This window comes from Neomonachus schauinslandi, chromosome 3 (assembly GCF_002201575.2).
Source record: "Neomonachus schauinslandi chromosome 3, ASM220157v2, whole genome shotgun sequence".
In the NCBI taxonomy this organism is placed as follows: domain Eukaryota; kingdom Metazoa; phylum Chordata; class Mammalia; order Carnivora; family Phocidae; genus Neomonachus; species Neomonachus schauinslandi.
In genome coordinates this window covers 66083895-66102395 of record NC_058405.1, presented here as the reverse complement: position 1 = coordinate 66102395, position 18501 = coordinate 66083895, and the positions used below count along the sequence as shown (strand labels likewise).

Below are 18501 nucleotides of genomic sequence, written 5' to 3'. Positions count from 1 at the left end.
TCAAAAGTTGGACGAAAGGAGATGTTGGCAGATCCAGTCATAAGTCACATTTTGGTTCTGAATATGACCACGTAATTCCCCTACACGTAGCAAAGGTTTTATTTTCAAGCGTCTACATTTAAACAGGAATTCCACCTCACATAGAGCCATATGCCAGTTGTATTTAATATACTGAGCAATAAAGTTCAAAGTTTCAATTCCTAAGGGGGAAAAAAGCACCAAAAAAGTCTAACCTAAAATAAAGAAAATTAGGATTACATAAAAATAATAATTCTTTCAAATAAACCAACAACATTTAAATAAAACACACAGAATCTATCCTTTTAATGTTCTTTTTCTCTCTATCACTTCCACCATGTCCCCTTCCTCTGCTTTGAAAAAGCATACAGAATTTTCATGAACATAAAGAGGTTAGCGTGATGCTTATGATAGACAAAAAGAACGAGAGACAAAGGCCTAATCCACGTAATTGAAAACATTTCTGGACACAACTACATTAGCAATGCTTCAGCAAAATGTTTTTGCAGGTGAATAAATGTCCAGGCCTCTTGTTTGGAATTCTGTTTTACTTACTGTCAGGCAGGGCAGGAAACAAGGTTGCTTTGGGTTTTTCTCTGTCAACACTTTGGGAGAAGGATACAGAAGAATATATTCCAGTGTTTCCTCTCCTCCAATGGGAGAGCACCTTTCCTAAGCAGTATAATGAGACCACCTCACAAATGGGGTTCCCCATTAGCACTTGCTGCAACTTGAGCTGGGCTCACCCTTACTTCTTACCAAGCCACTTACGGAGGGGCACAAGTGAGGCCATTTAAAAATGTAATTAAAACTCTGTTAAAATCACAGATTGCTAAATACATCTGTTTCAAACACACACGCATGCGTGAGAACACACACACACACACACACACACACACACACACACACTCACACACTCACAAAACCCTCTCCAGAAAGTATTTTCCCAAATGGCAGCTATAAATTTACTTTGAACTAAGTTTTTAATTAAAAGTTAGGAATGGGACAAACCTCTAACAAGTTCACATTTAAAATGTGGAGTCCCTGGCATATACTGCTCCCTGAACCGATTCTGACTTTGTTCCTCTGGATGTGTCCCTGTCCTGACCATGTTCCAGGAAGGACATTAACAGGCTGCAAGCACAGGCTTGGGCAGCCCGATCCAGCAAGTGGGCTTCTGGTGTTAAAAAAAAAAAGAACTTTTTGCTATGACTGTATTTTAAAGCCTCCATAAAACATGACCCACAAGTGAGGTGGGAGTCCACTGATTGCCAATCAATGAGTATTCACAACATGAGATATAATTTAATGTTCATCCCAAGCCCTTTAAATACTATAGATGTTCCCCCACATTTTAAGCACTGAGGGGCTATTAAAGAGACGGGGATTAGTGCAAATTACCAGTATGTAGTGCTTTCACTGTTTTAACTAAGCAATAAAACTGTGTAATTGTACAACACTAATTGGATGCAGCTACACATAATTGTGGGCTGCCATATGTATCCTATTACCATAAAGATTGTCAGTATTTTGTAAGCTACTTTTGTGATCATTGCAGATGGCTACAGTCAGAGAAGTTGTTCTCTAGGGTTTATTATATGGCTATAAAGACATCCCATGATTTGACAGACTAAATGTGTTAAATGGCAACAATTATGAAAAAAGGTTCCAATTAAAAGCTGAAGGCATGTCCCAGCAAGAACAGATATAGGGAAAGGTCAGGTATTAGGTTTTTGGCACACTGGCATTTTACACAGGGTTTTTCCTTTTTGAAGAAGAGTTTTCTTTTTGTTTCTTTTTCGTTTATTTGGGGTTTTGCAGTAGCTGTAACTTGTTGAACAGTAGATGTCTGGGCATAGGCCTGATTTCCTTTGGATTAGAAACTGAGACCATTTGGAAAAGTTATTTGAAAAACAAAAAAACATTTAATATATAGTCATAAAATGCAGCTGGTGGCCATAAAATAATATGAAAATTCACAGATAACCTGAACCCAGGCAAATGGTTTCTGAGATTCCCATAATAGAGAACTAAAACCTGACTAATATAACAGATGTGTTGGGACAAACATAATTCTCAGCGCTGCCGTGAATTCAAGGATAACCCTGTTGAAATGCTGGCTAATGAATCATTAGTATCCACGGAAATATTTTTCACAGCGGAGCTCAATAGGCACTAAAAAATAATTTCACCAAATAGAACTGAACAAAAGCGGCATGAAATTGACAAAGCCATGAAAAAAAGTCAATATACTTTTTCACAACTATGGTACCCCTTTAAAAAGACATTGATTTTCCTCTGGCCATGGTATATGGCCTTTATAGTCCTTTCTAAGGAAAATGAATTAAATTGAAATCTTTACTCTTAAAGAAGTGAAGTAAATCAACATTAATGCAGGAAATTATTTTACAAAATGCACTTTAGGGTCCACATACTTTAAAATTAAATCTCCCGGGGGGGGGAAAAAATTAATTCTTAAACAAACCAAACCCGCTTTATACCCACGTGTAAAATCTTTGTGAAATCAAACGTTAAATGAAATAAGAAGAGTCAACATTGTATAGAAGTCAGAAGAGAGGTAACAATATCAGAGGGAGAAATAAAATAGCTTTCAAAGTATTACTGTAGAGATATCTGGGAAGATGGGAGGGTGAGTGGGAACTCCAGGAAACCCGATTCCCATCCTACTTTAAAATAGTCATGAAACTATCTAAGGAGTTCTACACAGTGGCAGTAAGACCGGCACGTTCCGGATCCTGGGAGCCCACTGCACATACCAGCCTTTTGCAAAGACTGTGGGAACTCAGTGCCATTGCTCTTTTTAAAACTCACATTACATTTTTGTCACACAAGTAATATCCAACATGTCATTGTAGGAAAATTAGAAAAGACAGATAATTACAGAGGGAAAGGAATTAAGCTCACCCATAATCTTGACACCTAGAAATAACCATCGTTAACATTTTGGGGTATGAACTTCCAGCCCTTTCTTTACCTCTCTCTTCTGCTTTTCTTTTTCCACTGGACAATATAAATCCTGAGTGAATATGCATGTATCTACAACACGATTTTCAGTGGCTACTGGATATTCCGTTGTATGGGTGCAGTGTAATAATAATCCCAACAATGACTACGGCTGCTATTTACTGAGCACACGGGATATGTCAGGCATTGTGTGGAGGAGCTCACGCTCATTATACTATTGGATCTTCACAACAACCTATTAAGTCATCTTACTGATATTTTGCAGATGAGAAATTGAGTCTCAGAGATGTTGCACTGTTACATCGCCCAGCTAATAAATGGCAGAGCAAGAACTTAAGCTTAAGTACGTCCAAGTCCAAGATTTTAACCATGTCCTCCTCCCCCATCATCACGCCATTATTTAACTAATTAGTGCCCTGAAATAAGTAGTTTTATACTTTTTCATACTAAAAACCACTGAGATGAACATCCCTATATGTGTATACAGATCTAAATTTTTTTTCTTTAGGTTCCATTTCCAGAAGTAGAATTATTTGGTCATAGGATACTCATACTATTTAAGGTTCCAGTTCTTTATCACCAAATTACCTTTCAGAAAGCTTCTACGAAGTTACTCTTACACCAACACATAGGAGATGATTGGTATCCTAATAACTTTTCCAACACTATATGCTATTATTTATTAATCTTTGCTAGTCCAATAAGACCATGTCATTTTAAATGAGATGAGTGGTAGTATTTCAGTCCTTAACGGCAGAAGGGATGAGCAGGGGAGCAGACAGACCCAGGCCACCAAGGCAACACACTACACTTTCCTGTCTTCTCCCACGTGCAATCACAGGTCCTGGGAAGAGGGCCCTCAGCAAAGGTGCTAGTAAAGAAACTGGTAGATTATTGTACTAAAGAATGTTTTGGGAAAATGTTGTTTGGCTTCTATTTTTCCCTTAACTTCTATCCAAATTCGGAGAGCAGAGGTTTTTTTTTCTAAACACCTATAAAAAATGATCATTCAGTTTCTGCTTGGACATTTTCAATGACCACAAGCTATGTGTAGTAAAGGCCCTTTAATTTGCAAACAGCTGCAACTGTTAGAAAGTTTTTTCTTACATCAACCTTGAACCTCTCATCCAGTAACGTCTTCTCTTTAGTCGGAGTTCAGTACAGCACAGAAAAGGTTTCCCATCTTCCATCTGGCAGTGTTTCATATATTTAACCAGAGCCACCATGCTCCACTTTCTCCATCCCTCTGTGGGGCTGAACTCCAGGCCCCTGCCATGACGTGCTCACATTCCTCACCATAGGAGTAACTGGCATGAGCAAGGCAGAGGACTCTCTCGATGGCAGCACTCTTTCAGTGAAAGGAATTGAGGGGCACTTTTTAGCAGTCATATCCCACTGAGGCTCACCTTGAATTTATGGTCAACTAATAGCCTTTGACTTGGTCTGGCCAAGTTTCTCCATTACTGATTTGCTGCAATGATCATTAAAACAATTACACCAAAACCACTTAGTCCACTGGGATTTATGTGTCTCTCTTGTCAAATTTCATCCTACTGATTTGGGACCCTCACAGAGCCAAAGATACTTTTGGATCTCAAGTTTGTCACTTGCTATAATACATCTTCATTTCGCATCACTAATAATGCTGATTAGGCCAGGGCTAGTGACAGGGTCCTGAGAGGCCCCTGGCTCCCTTCTTCTGGGTCCCCCAACCATTAATCAACACTCTGCTGGCTCAAGATCCTAAGACAGTGGACTGACTACAGATCTACTCAACTGTGCTTTTGCCTATGACCTCTAGATGCAGTCTATCGGTGGCACTTGCCTTGTGTACCAGTGTAGCTAGCTATCTTATCACAAAATGGACTTATTTGTTAAGGGTCATGGGATTAAGGCAGAAGGAAATCTGCCCTCTTGTGGGCTTGGGGCTGGCTTGACATGGAAACCAAGAGGTGCTGGAGCACATCATCTCTAGGTCACACATGGTCATCACTTGGAGAGAACACGATACTTTACTGCTACATATAATCCAGTTAGTGAAAATGAGGGTCGTGTGCTAGGCATGCCATTTTGATGGGCAGCCAGGAGCAGGTACAAACACCTGGATAGAAAGTTTCTAAAAGAAAATTTCTGACCAAGACAGGCAGATTCTCTGAGAAACTGCTTTCTCCCAGAAAGTACTGGCGAGTTTAGAAGGAAAAAGTTTTTTGAACATAAACTTCTATATTTCAAGAAAATTACCATTTATTTCTGGAATCTAATAAAAACTAGTGATGCAAATTATATTTTTGCCAGTAAATACTTTAATTTTCCTAAGAAGGTAGCACCTGCATATACATTTTAAAAGACCCTCCCAGCTCCTTAGAAGAAAACTCAGGCTCCTACTGAGAATTTTTCCTGCCAAGGGTGCAAGCTTGCCATCTAGTGGTGACTCCTGCCAACTAAAGGTGGTTGATCTCAGTAGGATGGTTTTGGTGGTTTGGTTTGTTTTTTAAAAAGCAAAAAGTCTCTTTTAGTTATATACTATCACGCACACACACACACACACACACTGCGCATAAGTACAGCGAGGGAAACACTGCACTTCCCCCACTCAGTGGCATTTAGACTGAGGCCCATGTGAGCCCTCAGTGTAATGAATGAGTTGAAGAATGGCTTGGATCTGTCATGTTGGGTCTGTCCTCTAATCTGTGAAGAAGTGTCACTCATTTACTCACTCTTTCATCTCATCCACCCTCTCATCCCACTGGTCACTCATCCGTATGATCATTAAGCTCCAGGCCTGACAGAGCAAAAAGAACCATGTAAGATCACTGGCATGATTAACTTGTGACAACAAAAACAAAAGAAAACAAACAAGACAAAAACTTAGAAGTGATACAATAATAAAATTATAGGGGGTATTTATATTGGGTCAATTCCCAGTTTTCACACCATCTGTGTCTAGATACATCACTGTAAATCAAATCATGTTTTCTCATTAAAAGACCTGGACCTGACAAATACTTAGACTTGAATAGATCAATATAGATCCTTAAGGCCAAACTACAACATTTTTATATAGTTCTGTAAGAATTTACAAATAAAAAATTCTGGAAGTTCTACATATATGATAATATATAAAATGAAATCTATAACTTAAAAATAATACTTTGTTAGTTATAACAAACATTAAACACTAAACTGGCAAAAATCTTGTTAGCAACCCAACAATTTAGGCTTTTTTGAGGTCCCTTAATAAAAGAGTAATGCAAAGTGTGTAGTGAGGCCTTTTTATTTATTTGGTAAATTTATTTATTTGGTAGTAAGAAAATGGACTCAAAATCTTCACACGAAATTTGTCATAGCATTTTTCAAAAATAATCTCCGGCTCTACATTTTGTGAGGAGATGGCAATTCCATGCACGGGTGAATAGTAAAATTTTAAAAGCAATGTCAAAAAAGATGCAAGATGATTTTTACAACATACAATTTGTTGTAAAACAGTTTTATTTTTAGGAATACTTTAATTTTTATTACAAATAAAAGAGGAGTAAAAAGGAAGGAAGCTAATAGTTCCATGTTATCTCTTTATCTTCATAAAATCCCCCTAAAGGAGGCTCAAAGGAGTTAAGAAACTTGTTCAAGGTCATAAGACCAGCCACTGGAAGAGTGAAGCACTTGGTTTTGAACTTTGGTCCATCTGACTATAAATCCTTGGGATGTGAATGTGCCTCCCATGACGATTCTCTCTTATTTCCACATAAAGGTCAACAGAATGTGAAATTAACAGAAGTCTCAAGTTCAATTAGTGATGTCGTCCTAATTCTGCTCACCTTCTTCTATTCTTCTACCTATTTTATACTATAATAGATTTATTCCTGCAAAGCTCACCAACCCTTATTACTTCCTGAGAGTAAGAAATTACTATACTGGAGAAGTAGAATTACTTCAGTTCATATATATATTTTAAACCTATATTGCAAATGACTTCAATGGTGTGCGTATTTCACATTCTCACATTAGAAGAGAAAGGGAAAAAAAGAGTGAACGTTTTTCTTTTTGGGTAATTTAAAAAGTAAAATATGTTAGAATGAGCACAATATTTTCAAAGTGTCCTGCAAACTGTAATTTTAGAAAAACTACCCTGCTAAGTAATCACGTATGGCATTTAACAGAAATAGATAACGCTCTGGTGAGAAGCAAGTGGACAATGTCACGCAAAACCAAACCGCAAAGTGGAGGGGAGGAAACTAAACTTTAATTTTCAATCACTGAACTTCAGGGTTTAGAGAAGTTTTGAAACAAAGGCCAATTGTGAGTCTGTTCCCACGAGATGATCCTACATAATTCAGGACATAGGAATAATGAATGCAGACAAGAGAAAATTGCTGCAGGTTATGGAGGCAACTATGCAGAAGAGAATGTTCAGGCTACTGCGGAGATGTGGAATTTGAGGAGCAATTAAGTCAGAACTCGGTTGCTTGACCTCAGCTCCCTTCATTAGCCAGTAGCCGCAAGTTTATGAACATAATTACAGCGAACTAACTGCTTGTGTATTTATTTCTTGAATGCCTATTTTTCCTACTTGAATGTCAACTCCATGAAGGCATCTGTCTCTCTGTTCCCTGGCACAACCTGGCACAGAGCCAGCACACAATAAATCTCCCTAATGCACAGCTTTGTGTCGTCTAGTGGTTAAAATCTTGGGCTCTGTAGTAGGACAGAGCTCAGTTGAGATCTTAGTTCTTCCACATATGAGTTATAATGGCTTTGCACAGGTCTTTGAACTTCTAGGCACTCAGTTTCCTTACCTGTGAAATGGGACAGTAATAGAACCTACCCCATATAGCTGTTGTGAGGATTAAGTGAGATCATGAGCGTAAAGCACAGGGCTAGCCCATGGGTGGGTCGCCATCTTAGCAGACTTCATCAGCCCTTCTTGTGCCGTGAGAGTTGGGTTGCTCATCTGCTTCTCGACTTGGAAGCTCATTTGGGTCACGTGGGGGAGCTTGTTTCAAGGAAGATCTGTACCCTGTCACCAGTCACCAGATTCTGATTTGCTAGGGCTTCAGGGAGGCTCAGAAATTTGCATTTTTAACAGGCATCTGGGAGTAGTTCAGATGCAGGGACTCTTTAGACCACCCTTGGAGAAACACTTCTTTTGAAAGAGAATCCTCAATTCCCGGATTTCTGAAGAGATGGACAAACTAACAGTAATATATAATATGTGACTCTTGGGCCTGGGTAATGAAAGTAAAAGAAGAATGAGCATCTTGGGGTGGGGGGGGATAAAATGAATAGATTTCATTAAAATTCCAGCCTGGATAGCCAGCAAAATTTATGTTACTCCCATATTCACCAGTGACAGTTCCCCAAACGCCCAGTCTCTGTCTCCTCAATTCTTTCCAATACTGTCCCCTTAACAACTGGACTAGGAAAGGATCCTCATTTGCTTGGGTAAAGAACTCCTAGTGTTTCCCCAGAGACATGGAGTTCATTAAAGTAAAACAAATAGTCTTAAAGGGGGGATAGGGATGTCTCTGATTTTTAAAATCAGTCTTCATTGTGATTATTTTTAAGCTGAAGGGCTGGTCTCTTTAAAACTCATGACTTATTGTCTTAGCTTTTAGATCATATTACGGAAAAGTAAATTTGGGAGACTAAGGGCGTCCTTTTTTTTTTTTTCCAAGTGAAAACTTTTAACATCAAAGTGCTGTAGATAAATAAACATACATGTAAATGTTCCTCATGACTATCTTGGTCTAGCCCAAGGTCTTAACCACAGCCTTAGATTTCCCAAGCTCTATTCCCCCAACCCTGTCTCAGGTTTTTATTTTTTAATAATTAGTCAAGTACTCCTAACGGCACATTAACCCCTACAGATATACTTAAAAGGTTCGTTTCTAGCTAGTCACTGAAGTCCAGCTGGAAACTAGCCTTTAGAGTATATTTCTTTTCAAAAAAGAAAGGAAAGGAAATAGGAAAGAAAAAAAAAAAAAGAAACATTCATGTTCACTCATGAGTGCTTGGAACTCAAGATGTCTGAGGTTCGAATTCCTCTTACCAGTAGGTTCTCTGGTTTGATGTCCCGGTGGACGATGTTCAGGCTATGCAGGTATTTGATGGCACTGGCCAGGTTGTAGAGCATCCCACTGGCATCCCGCTCCGTGTACTTGTTGGTTGAAGTAATAGCATCAAAGAGGTCTCCGCCCTGAGAACAGAACAGCACGTGGAGCTGCAATTAGCAGATGGTCCTGGAGAGACAACTGACACATTCTCAAGGAGATGAAGACGCGTGCAGGATCTCTGGGCTCCCAGCGCTTTCCCTGCCGCTTCCCTCTCAAAGGCCCAACAACCCCGCCTGGGGATTTGTCTCCCCGCTGTGAAAGCCAGGGGCATTTCCTCCATGGCTCAAAGGAGCAGGAGGAGGATTCTCCACCATTGGGAAATGCAGTCATATCCACAGCCTCAGCCAGGAGGGAGAGACAGAGCCAGGTCTGGCGGGTGCCCTCGTGGCATGTGTGACATGCCTCATTGCAATGGCCAGCAGAAGTTCAAAGTCACAACCCCAACCCTCCCAAAATGAGAAACAGGTAATCCTGCAGACCACATCCTTAACAAAATGTGCGGCTGCCTTATGAAGCTCACACACACACACACACACACACATACACACAGACACACACACACGCACACACTCAGTTCCCTTCATTCTCTAGATTGTGCTCTCTTGGAGTGGGCGTAGTGTTTTCTTTTCCAATAATGTGCTTCTTTGTAAGGAGCAGAGAAAAAGGACCAGAAACTGTCATCCCAAAGATGAGAGAGAAAAGAGAGGAGGAGGGAGGAGGGTGGAGGATTTTCAAAGAAAGTTTTCTAGGACCATTATTCATCTGAACTTTTGTTTCCCTTGTTCCTTGCTAACTTATTGTTATTTGGAGAAACAGAATGATTTTAGGCTCCAATTTTAGTTCTCTTTATTGGAAACGCTTTCAGAAATTTGGGTCTGATTTACTAACGACGTTTGCATCATTCTTGCACACAACGCACCAAATAGCTGAGCACGGGAGTCAATTGTGTTCATCTGTTGCCTAATGTGGTGAGGGATTTCATTTTGGTTTTTTTAAATGGCAAAAGCAAAATATAGGCCTTGCAGGCTGATAGTTTTCGAATCTCACTAAGCTGGCCTGTCCTCCGTTGCCTTGCACCACCTCTGCTCGGGAGGCTTCTCCCGCGGCCCATTCAGCCTCGGCAGTTCCCAACCTAAACACACACACGAGTGTCAAAAGGAACGCCTTCTCCGCTTTCTGTTTCTCTCAAAGGCAAGGCTGCCCGAGGGTTCCGTGCCTCTCCAGGAGGCAGCGTTTTCACTGTGGTCCACAGGAGCAGCACCCCGATGCAGTGGGATGGGTGTGCGGCTGTGTGTGGTGACCCACAATGATGCTACCATTGTCCTAGTTGTCTAGGTAGGTGCCAGGCATCCTGTGACCTCACGTCTTCCACATCCCCAACGAGACAGTCAACCAGTCCTTCCTGTAAGGCGGGTGAGGCATGCCACGTACACAGCCAGTCCGCTCCATCTGCTGGGTGAAAGGTTTTGTTGCGCTGTCCCGGGGTGGTTCTCATGAGGCCTCACAACCTACGCTGCTTCTGGCCTCTTCATTCACAGCATCCAGCGAACGGACTGTTACCTTCCCGCATGGGATGTTGGCCTTTTCCTTCTCCCTTCAAGAAGTCGGCATTCCTTTCCCGTGGCTCTCCACGTCCGGGTGCCCCTCTTCATTCCAACCTGTCTCGATGCATCTCCTGCCACTCGCTAGACCCGTGAGTTGCCTTTATGCTCCAGGTAGGAGATTCTTCCCCCACCACTAAAACATGCCAAAATCACCCTGCGTTGCAAACCTGTCCTCCCAAGAGCCCCCTTCCTGGAAGGTCCCTTCGAGTGCCTTTGTCTTTCTGACTCCTGCTGATCAGTTAGGGCCCGGCCGCAGGGCCACCTCTTGCACAAGGCCTGCATTCCTCTGAACACATATGCAGCGTGTATGTGCACACATCTGTAGGCAGAAGTCCAAAGGCCTGTTCTTATTAATTACGGAATTTCACTTGTAATTACTGTTACTTCACTGTTTTCCAGAATCCAGGCCTTGTTTATCCTACAGCTGCAGGCCCTCTTTGGCACACCACTGGACTCTTGAGAAGCGTGGCCCTAGCTACATGTGTCAGGGGGAAATGTTGTGGGAGCCTTTCAAGTCAAGCCTGGGGTTGGCCTTCACTTCCTGGGATGCTTCCAGACCTGGCCTCACAGCAGTTCTGGGTCAGCCTAAATTTAAGGGTATGATCTGCCAGTACAACGGACGAGTCCCGATGCTGGACCATGCAGACACTCTCTGGCCTTGTTAGGCTATCTTGGTCACCCAGAGGGAATGTTGAGTGAAGTGAGGACCTCCCAGTGGTAACTTAGCTGTTGTCACCTGACTAAACTTAAGCGTGACAGACTAGGCTTTCCCACCACAGTGCGTTCTAAACTCTTAAGCCTTTGCCTCTTTCATTTCTCAGCTTCAAGTTTAAGTTAGTCTTAACTCTTCAAAAATCAGCCAATAAAAGGAGGCTAATCAATTTCTAATAGCGCTCAGAAGAGCAAGAGGAATGGTTTGAATTTGTTGCTCTCAAAATTAAAGTCATTGTAAAAATATTATCCTGGGTGCTAGAGAAAGTCTATTTTACAATATTGGGAATTACCAAACTTTATTTGGCCATGAAGCACCAATATAAAAATCTTCTGAATAACTGAAATCAACCTTTCTTTGTCGAAATAACAGTTTACCATTTTTTATCTCCCTTGGTCTCAAATGTGACAATACCTAGTGTCACTACAAACAAACAAGTCCCCCCCCTCCGAAAGAAACAAATCCTAACACGAAGTAGGAAAAAGCAGGCTTCATCTGTAAATATAAATAACCACTAAAAAAAAAAAAAAAAGCCAACAGATCTAAAGTAAAGCAACTCTGAATGATAAAAGCTTAAAGGACCCTCGAATGAACAGTTTTCTATATAGTAACAGATTAGTTTATTACATGCTGTCTTTGTCTTAAATTTTTACAGAGGAAATGCCACATTCCACAGTGCTGATTCCTGCCACCAGCTGGGGCGTGTGATTCCAAACATGGTTCCTGGAGCCCGAGGCTCTCACTGATGGGTGCACACAGTTGATGCAGAGGTGGTGTGACTAATTTACGACATTTTACAACTAAAGTAGAAATTAGTTACACCTTCAGTTAGATTAACATAATAGAAAAAAGGCTTGAGAAAAATAGCACTTCATAAATACTAAACATTAAATTTGTAAAAACTTTTAGTTACTGAAAATTTTAAATATGGAAGTAGAGGGAATGGGCAAGTCAGCTTTAACTTAGATTCAACGATTATCAACATATGGCCATGTCTATATTCTATGATCTAATAAAATACAGATGTAATTTTATGTGACAGGACGAGGTTGTAACATCTACTGAAAGGCAGCAGAATATTTTCTAGTGCTATTTTTCTATTACATTGGTGACTAAAAGTTTAAAGCTTTTTTTTTTTTTTAATAAGAATGGGTGATACCTTTGGATGTAGTTCACGAAAAAGTGCACAATTTCTACAGCAATGATAACAATGATTATTTCTGTGATACTTCCTGTGTATTAGAAAGTACATTAGTGGGGGCGCCTGGGTGGCTCAGTCAATTAAAGCGTCCGGCTCTTGATTTTGGCTCAAGTCACGATCTCAGGGCTGTGAGATCAAGCCCCGCGCTGGGCACCATCTCAGCAGGGAGTCTGCTTCTCTTCCTCTCCCTCTCTCTCTGCCCCTCCCCCTCCTTAAAAAAAAAGTACATGGTGGAAGTCATCCCTCTTACCTTCACCATAACACTCCTGGTAGGTAATATTATTCCTCTCATTTTATATTTGAGGAAACTGAGGTACAGAAAGGTATACCCAAGGTCAGAAACTATATAGGTCAAGGCTGGGACTTGAATGCTTGCAGTATAATTCTAGTGTTAATACTCTTACGCATATGCCAATACATAGAAATGAGAGACTAAATATTGGTGGAAGGAAGTAAAGGAGACAGCTCTCTCTATCAGACAGGAAAGTGTGGTGCCTTGTGTGGGTTTATTCTTTTTCCAAGATACACACCTTGACTAATTCCATGACAAGATACAGTTCCGTTGGCACATCCATCTCTTCGATCAGAAGAACAATATTGGGATGCTTCACTCTTCTTAAAATAGACACCTCATTCTGGATCATGTGCTCCTGTTTAAGGGAAGAGTTACCTTAATCAATATACACATCAAAACATATGAGGAGCTAACTCCAATGAGTGAAGCTATACTATTTGAGGATCCAAGGAGATATGTTTTGGTAAAATATGATGAGTATATCTTAGATTCTGATACTCAGCCTAGAATTGCCAAAAGATGTTGAAGGTCCTCAGATGATGCTTGCAACCTATCAGTATAACTATAATCACATATAGAAGGATAGAATGAAACTTAGATCACAAAAGGAAATTAAGAAGCAAGCAAACAACAATAAGGAACAGAAATAACATATAATCATTCCAATTAACTTTTATTCCAAGAGTATTTATAAAATTATATTCCAATAAATATATAACATTGTATTCCACCAAAATGCAACTCCTGGGGTGAACTTATGTTTATTTGGGAACTGATCTGTGTGTTTCTACCTCCCCACCCCCACAACACTATATTTTCATAACAATAAGCCTTATACATACTTTGCCTCGACATTTGCTTTTCTTGATAATTTTCAGAGCATACTCCCTAGCGGTTGATCTGCAAAGAGAAAGTTATTTGTAAAAAATAAACTTAATTTCAAATCTGTTGAGTCATTTTGCTAAGGATTAATTTCTTACCCCAGACCTTGCATCAAACTGGTATAAATATTTTGTAAAAGACTCTTTTTCCTTTTTACAAAGAAATATGTAAACCTTAAGGGGTTGACCAAGTGTAAGGATAACAACTATGCTAGCATAGAAACATCCTGAGCTGTTTTTTTTTTTAAGATTTTATTTATTTATTTGTAAGACAGATAGAGCACAAGCAGGTGGAGCGGCAGGCAGAGGGAGAAGCAGACTCTCTGCTAAGCAGGGAGCCTGATACGGGACTCGATCCCAGGACCCTGGAATCATGACCTGAGCCGAAGGCAGACGCTTAATTGCTTGAGCCATCCAGATGCCCCATCCTGAGCTGTTTAATGTTATACTTGTGATAAAACCACCACTACTGGGGTGCCTGGGAGGTGGCTCAGTCAGTTAAGCATTCTGACTCTTAAAAAAATAAAATGAAAGCGTTCTGACTCTTGATTTTGGCTCAGGTCATGCTCTCAGGGTCCTGGGATGGAGCCTCATGTCAGGCTCTGCGCTCAGTGGGGAGTCTGCTTCAGGATTCTCTCTCTCCCTCTCCCTCTGCCCCTCCCCCCAGCACACTCCCTCTCAAATAAATAAATCTTAACCCCAAAAAACCAGGACTCTAGAGTTCTTGAGGACTCTCCTTCATATACAGCCCAGCCAACACCGCCCTTCCTCCGTGATGGATGTGGGAGGGAGGGTTTAGTCATATAGCTACCTTTAAATAGCTTCCTAACTTGTGCTAACATTTCTAAGATAGTGTAGTGCCAAAAAGGACAGCTCTCTTGTCGAAGGACATATACTTAATAATCATAAGAAACCACTATTTTACAAGCATTTCCACTTCATTTCTGGTGGGGAACCAAAACAGCTTAGCTTTTTACCCATCGATAAAAGCCAACTTTAGGGATCCAAATGAATACAGTGGGAGTGGGGCTGATTAGGAACAAAAGTTTAAAATAGGGTTTTAACATCTTCAGTATGGAGAATCAAAGGGGGGGTGGATTTCCTAGTTACGTGTTTAGAGCAAGAGTGATCTGCCCATAAATTAAGAGGTCAGATATTAGCAGTGTGTCCCGAGGGCATTTTAGACACCATTTCATGTCATTTGCTAAAACTGCTTCTCCCACTCGACTTCCAGGCCCCTGCGTGTTAGATAAATGGGAGAGTGAAGTTACGCACATGCAAGGAGATTCCTCACATCATAGAAGGACCACAGGGTCCCTTTAAGTGGTCTCTTCTTAAGAAGCTTTTGAAGAGTTTGTTTGCAAATTTGAAAACCCTTAGTCAAGAGGAAAACTAAACGCTGAAGATTTCTGGATTCTGCTTTTCACGAATCACTAAGAAAACTAAAATAAAACAAATCTGAGATTCGAATCCGTGAACCCTTTCCTATCTGGTTTAAAACGTTTCATGTAATGACAGAGAAAACTAGACTATTGGACTGACCGCTGTGATCAAAGCCAGCAATCCCAGGCAGGACCAAGGAGCTGGGATGGAGGTAACACTCCATTCTGTGCTTCCACAAAGGGGACGGATGACGGGACAGTATTGGTGAGAAGGGGGATTTCTTAGTTTTGTCATTCCCCATGTTGTCATTTGACCCTCTTGTTTCCCTGGAATAAGTAACATTACAGGACTCAAAGCAAAGGGCTGGCGTGGGACCGGGAAGACTGAGTCCCCCCAAGAACCAGAAGGGCAAGGAGCAGAATCTCCAAGGAGCAAGTGGGTGTGTTGGCTGCCAGGACACCAGGCAAACTAGGTTATGTCCTGAGCCTCGGGCTGAAGGGAAAATGTGAGCAAGCCTGGGCTGCAGTGGCCTCAGGGCTTACTAGGAAAGCAGACTTTATGGGTTCCGCACCCAGAACCTTACATAATAGGATTCAACACTCAGTTAGATTGACCCGTATTTTATATCAGACAGAGAGCCCTGTAGAGGACCACCAAAATTAATACTGCAAGTTTTCTTTCTTGATTCCTTGAGGGCAGAACTATAAAGTTATAATCCTCAATTATTGGAAGTTTATGTTTATAGGAAAGCAGCTGAGTCTGGAAAATAAGCCTGAAAACAGGTGTTAGTACTAAATGTATTTCATAAGAATAAAAATTTAACTTCTTGCTTTAAGTTGGTAAATGAAAACACTTGGCAAGAAATAAAACCTTAAACAAAGTATTTGCCTTCCTGCGTACCCGAACTCTGAGGACCTCTGTGCCCATGGAGTTACTCAGCGAGTGGTTATGAGCATGGTTCTTTGGTGGCTACAGAGGTGAACAAAACCCGGGCATTTTAGACACAGGTAAGCAAAACCTGGTCCTTGTCCCCAAGGAGTCTATAGCTGGTTGTGGTGAGAATACTAGACACGGGGATTGCTGGTGAAACTACAGGCCATTCGCTTGTTTGTCCCTGAAGTGACATTCTTGACCTAGCACGAAATCACAGAGCCTTGAATGCCGCGGCCAAGGCAGCAGCAGTGGCTGGACAAACTTTGTTTGCTTTTTTCATCCTATATGGGAATTCAATTTGTAAGGTCCTCTTCCTATTAAGTTTGACCCAAGGTTAGAGCCTGAACTATTACGAGAGAAATTTTCAAATTTTACAAATTTGAACTAAATCCAATTTTTAATATTTGTGCTAAAAATACAATGGTTTGGAGGAAGTTGTCTTGTTTAAACTTAGTGATTCTAGCCCAGGGTCAATCTGCTCCCCACCCTCCTCCCTCACCCTGGGACCGGGGGGCAGGGGGGCAGCAGAACGCTTATCGATTGGGATGTCCTGGACTAACGTGCTTTTTGTTGTTGCTGCTATGGGAGGTTTGCTAGGTTTTCAAGGTACTAAAAAAATTTATGCAGAAAAGGAAAAACAGCTTCTCAGGCATTCCCATAGTAGCATGTGATGAACTTCACGGCCATCCTTCCATTACGGGTTTGGTTCTCAAGCGGAGGGACTGGGGTCTTGTCCCTCTCTGTAGCCCCGTATGAATCCACGGTATGGCCTGGACTAGCAGGGGCTCCAAGCATGTTGGCTGAGTTGTGAAGATTCCAGAGGACGGTGGCAGTTGGGACCCCTCAACAAAGAGGGGTTAGTAAACACCGCCGTTTGTTTGCTACATAATCATAATAAAGCCCATCTCAGCCTCCTCCTAAGGGGGTAATTGTGGAGAGCAGAGAATTGAGGCATCCCAGAGTGTCTGGTCAGACATCTCTGGAGTAGAGTTTGATTTTGAATTTGAGCGCAAGCCCGGCGCCAGAGCATCCTCAGGAAGGAAAGAAGGAAGAAAGAGCACGGCCAGCTAGCTGAGACTCAGCTCAGCTTCGTCCTGACTCACCCTCCAAATCACACTTCGGAAGGAAATGCCTTCAAACCACAGGTATGAGGTTTTGGAGGTTCTTGAGAATTCTGAAGACTTTCTAGGTAGATGCAACCCGGTTTTGTGGCCCTGAAGTCTCAACCTGTTCGGATGTTCGGATGGGTTTGAGCCCACGAACACTCACTGCTCAAGCCCACAGTTTCCTTGAGCAGTTCCTCGGGTTTATAGGAGAGGGAGGGAGAGAGGGAATCAGGAGCAGCTAGAATTTTAATACAATTCTGGGGCATACATTGCTAAAAAATGCAGTGCAGGTGAAGAGGAGGGCCAAGAGCCACGGGAGACACTGTCACTCCTCTTAACTGCGCCGCTGGTACCCTTGGCTTGTATGCTAATTAGTCCTTAAAGAGCCAGGAAAGCCAAAGATGAAAGGCCCCTCACTGCGAGTGCTCTACTCATGCTCTGACCTCTCGCTAGTGCTTTTGAGCTCTCGGAGTTCTCTTTGGGGCCTCAGGTAGTCTATAAAACAGCTTCAGAATAGAGCAAGTCTCAGTTCACCCACTTCCTTTGGCATGTCCTAGGGGCTCCTGAGGCCACTGGAGAAATTACTAATGGGGAAGAGGCAGAAATCGAAATTGACCTGGTAGCCACTACCAAAGGATATGCTGGCACGGGGCCATGGAACAAAAGGCCTACTCAACACTATTATTGCGTCCATTGTTGTAGGAAGACCTTCTCTGGGATGGCATCTTCTTAACAGAGGAGGGACATACTTGCTCTTGTTAAGACATACGCATCCTTCAAAATATGGCAGGATGTACCCGCAAGCAATGTGTGCCATCACAACATGCTTAGCTTGCTTTTATTTTCTTGGACCTCTGGAAAATATTAAAAGAATGTTTCATGATGCCTCCAGGGAGAGAGGGCACATGCCATATGTCCTCCTTCAGCAGGAGCGGAATACTAACACTTGGTGGAGCAATCTGGTGTGTAGACTCAGAAGGTTCATATGATGAAACCCAAGATGTGAACGCATGCAGAATGAACACAGTCCAAACTGGAAAGAAAGACATTAATTCTGGATGGAGACATGAGACATTTCCATTGTGGGAAGACCAGTAACTGTTGGGCGAAGCCGCCCTCGTGATCCCTGCGCTAGCTAGGAGAGACAGCACAGAGCTGCCATGCCAGTCTCAACAGATGACGCACACTGGCAGATCACCAGATACCCCACATAGGAAGGGCATGGCAATCTGCTCAAAATGGGATTTTGTGCTACAGTGGAAAAAAAGTTAAA

The 18501-nt window shown here is 41.7% G+C and overlaps 1 protein-coding gene across 3 annotated transcripts in view; it reads right to left on the bottom strand.

Moving 5' to 3' along the window:
* DCLK1 (doublecortin like kinase 1) overlaps positions 1 to 18501 on the bottom strand; it is a 338663-nt gene that overhangs the window by 36979 nt on the left and 283183 nt on the right. For all 3 annotated transcript variants that reach the window (XM_021678287.1, XM_021678288.1, XM_021678289.1), the window contains 3 exons: positions 13768 to 13825; positions 13161 to 13280; positions 9050 to 9196 (listed from right to left, as the gene is read on the bottom strand). In XM_021678287.1, coding sequence (XP_021533962.1) covers positions 9050 to 9196; positions 13161 to 13280; positions 13768 to 13825 — 325 coding nt within the window. The remainder of the gene's footprint in view (positions 1 to 9049; positions 9197 to 13160; positions 13281 to 13767; positions 13826 to 18501) is intronic.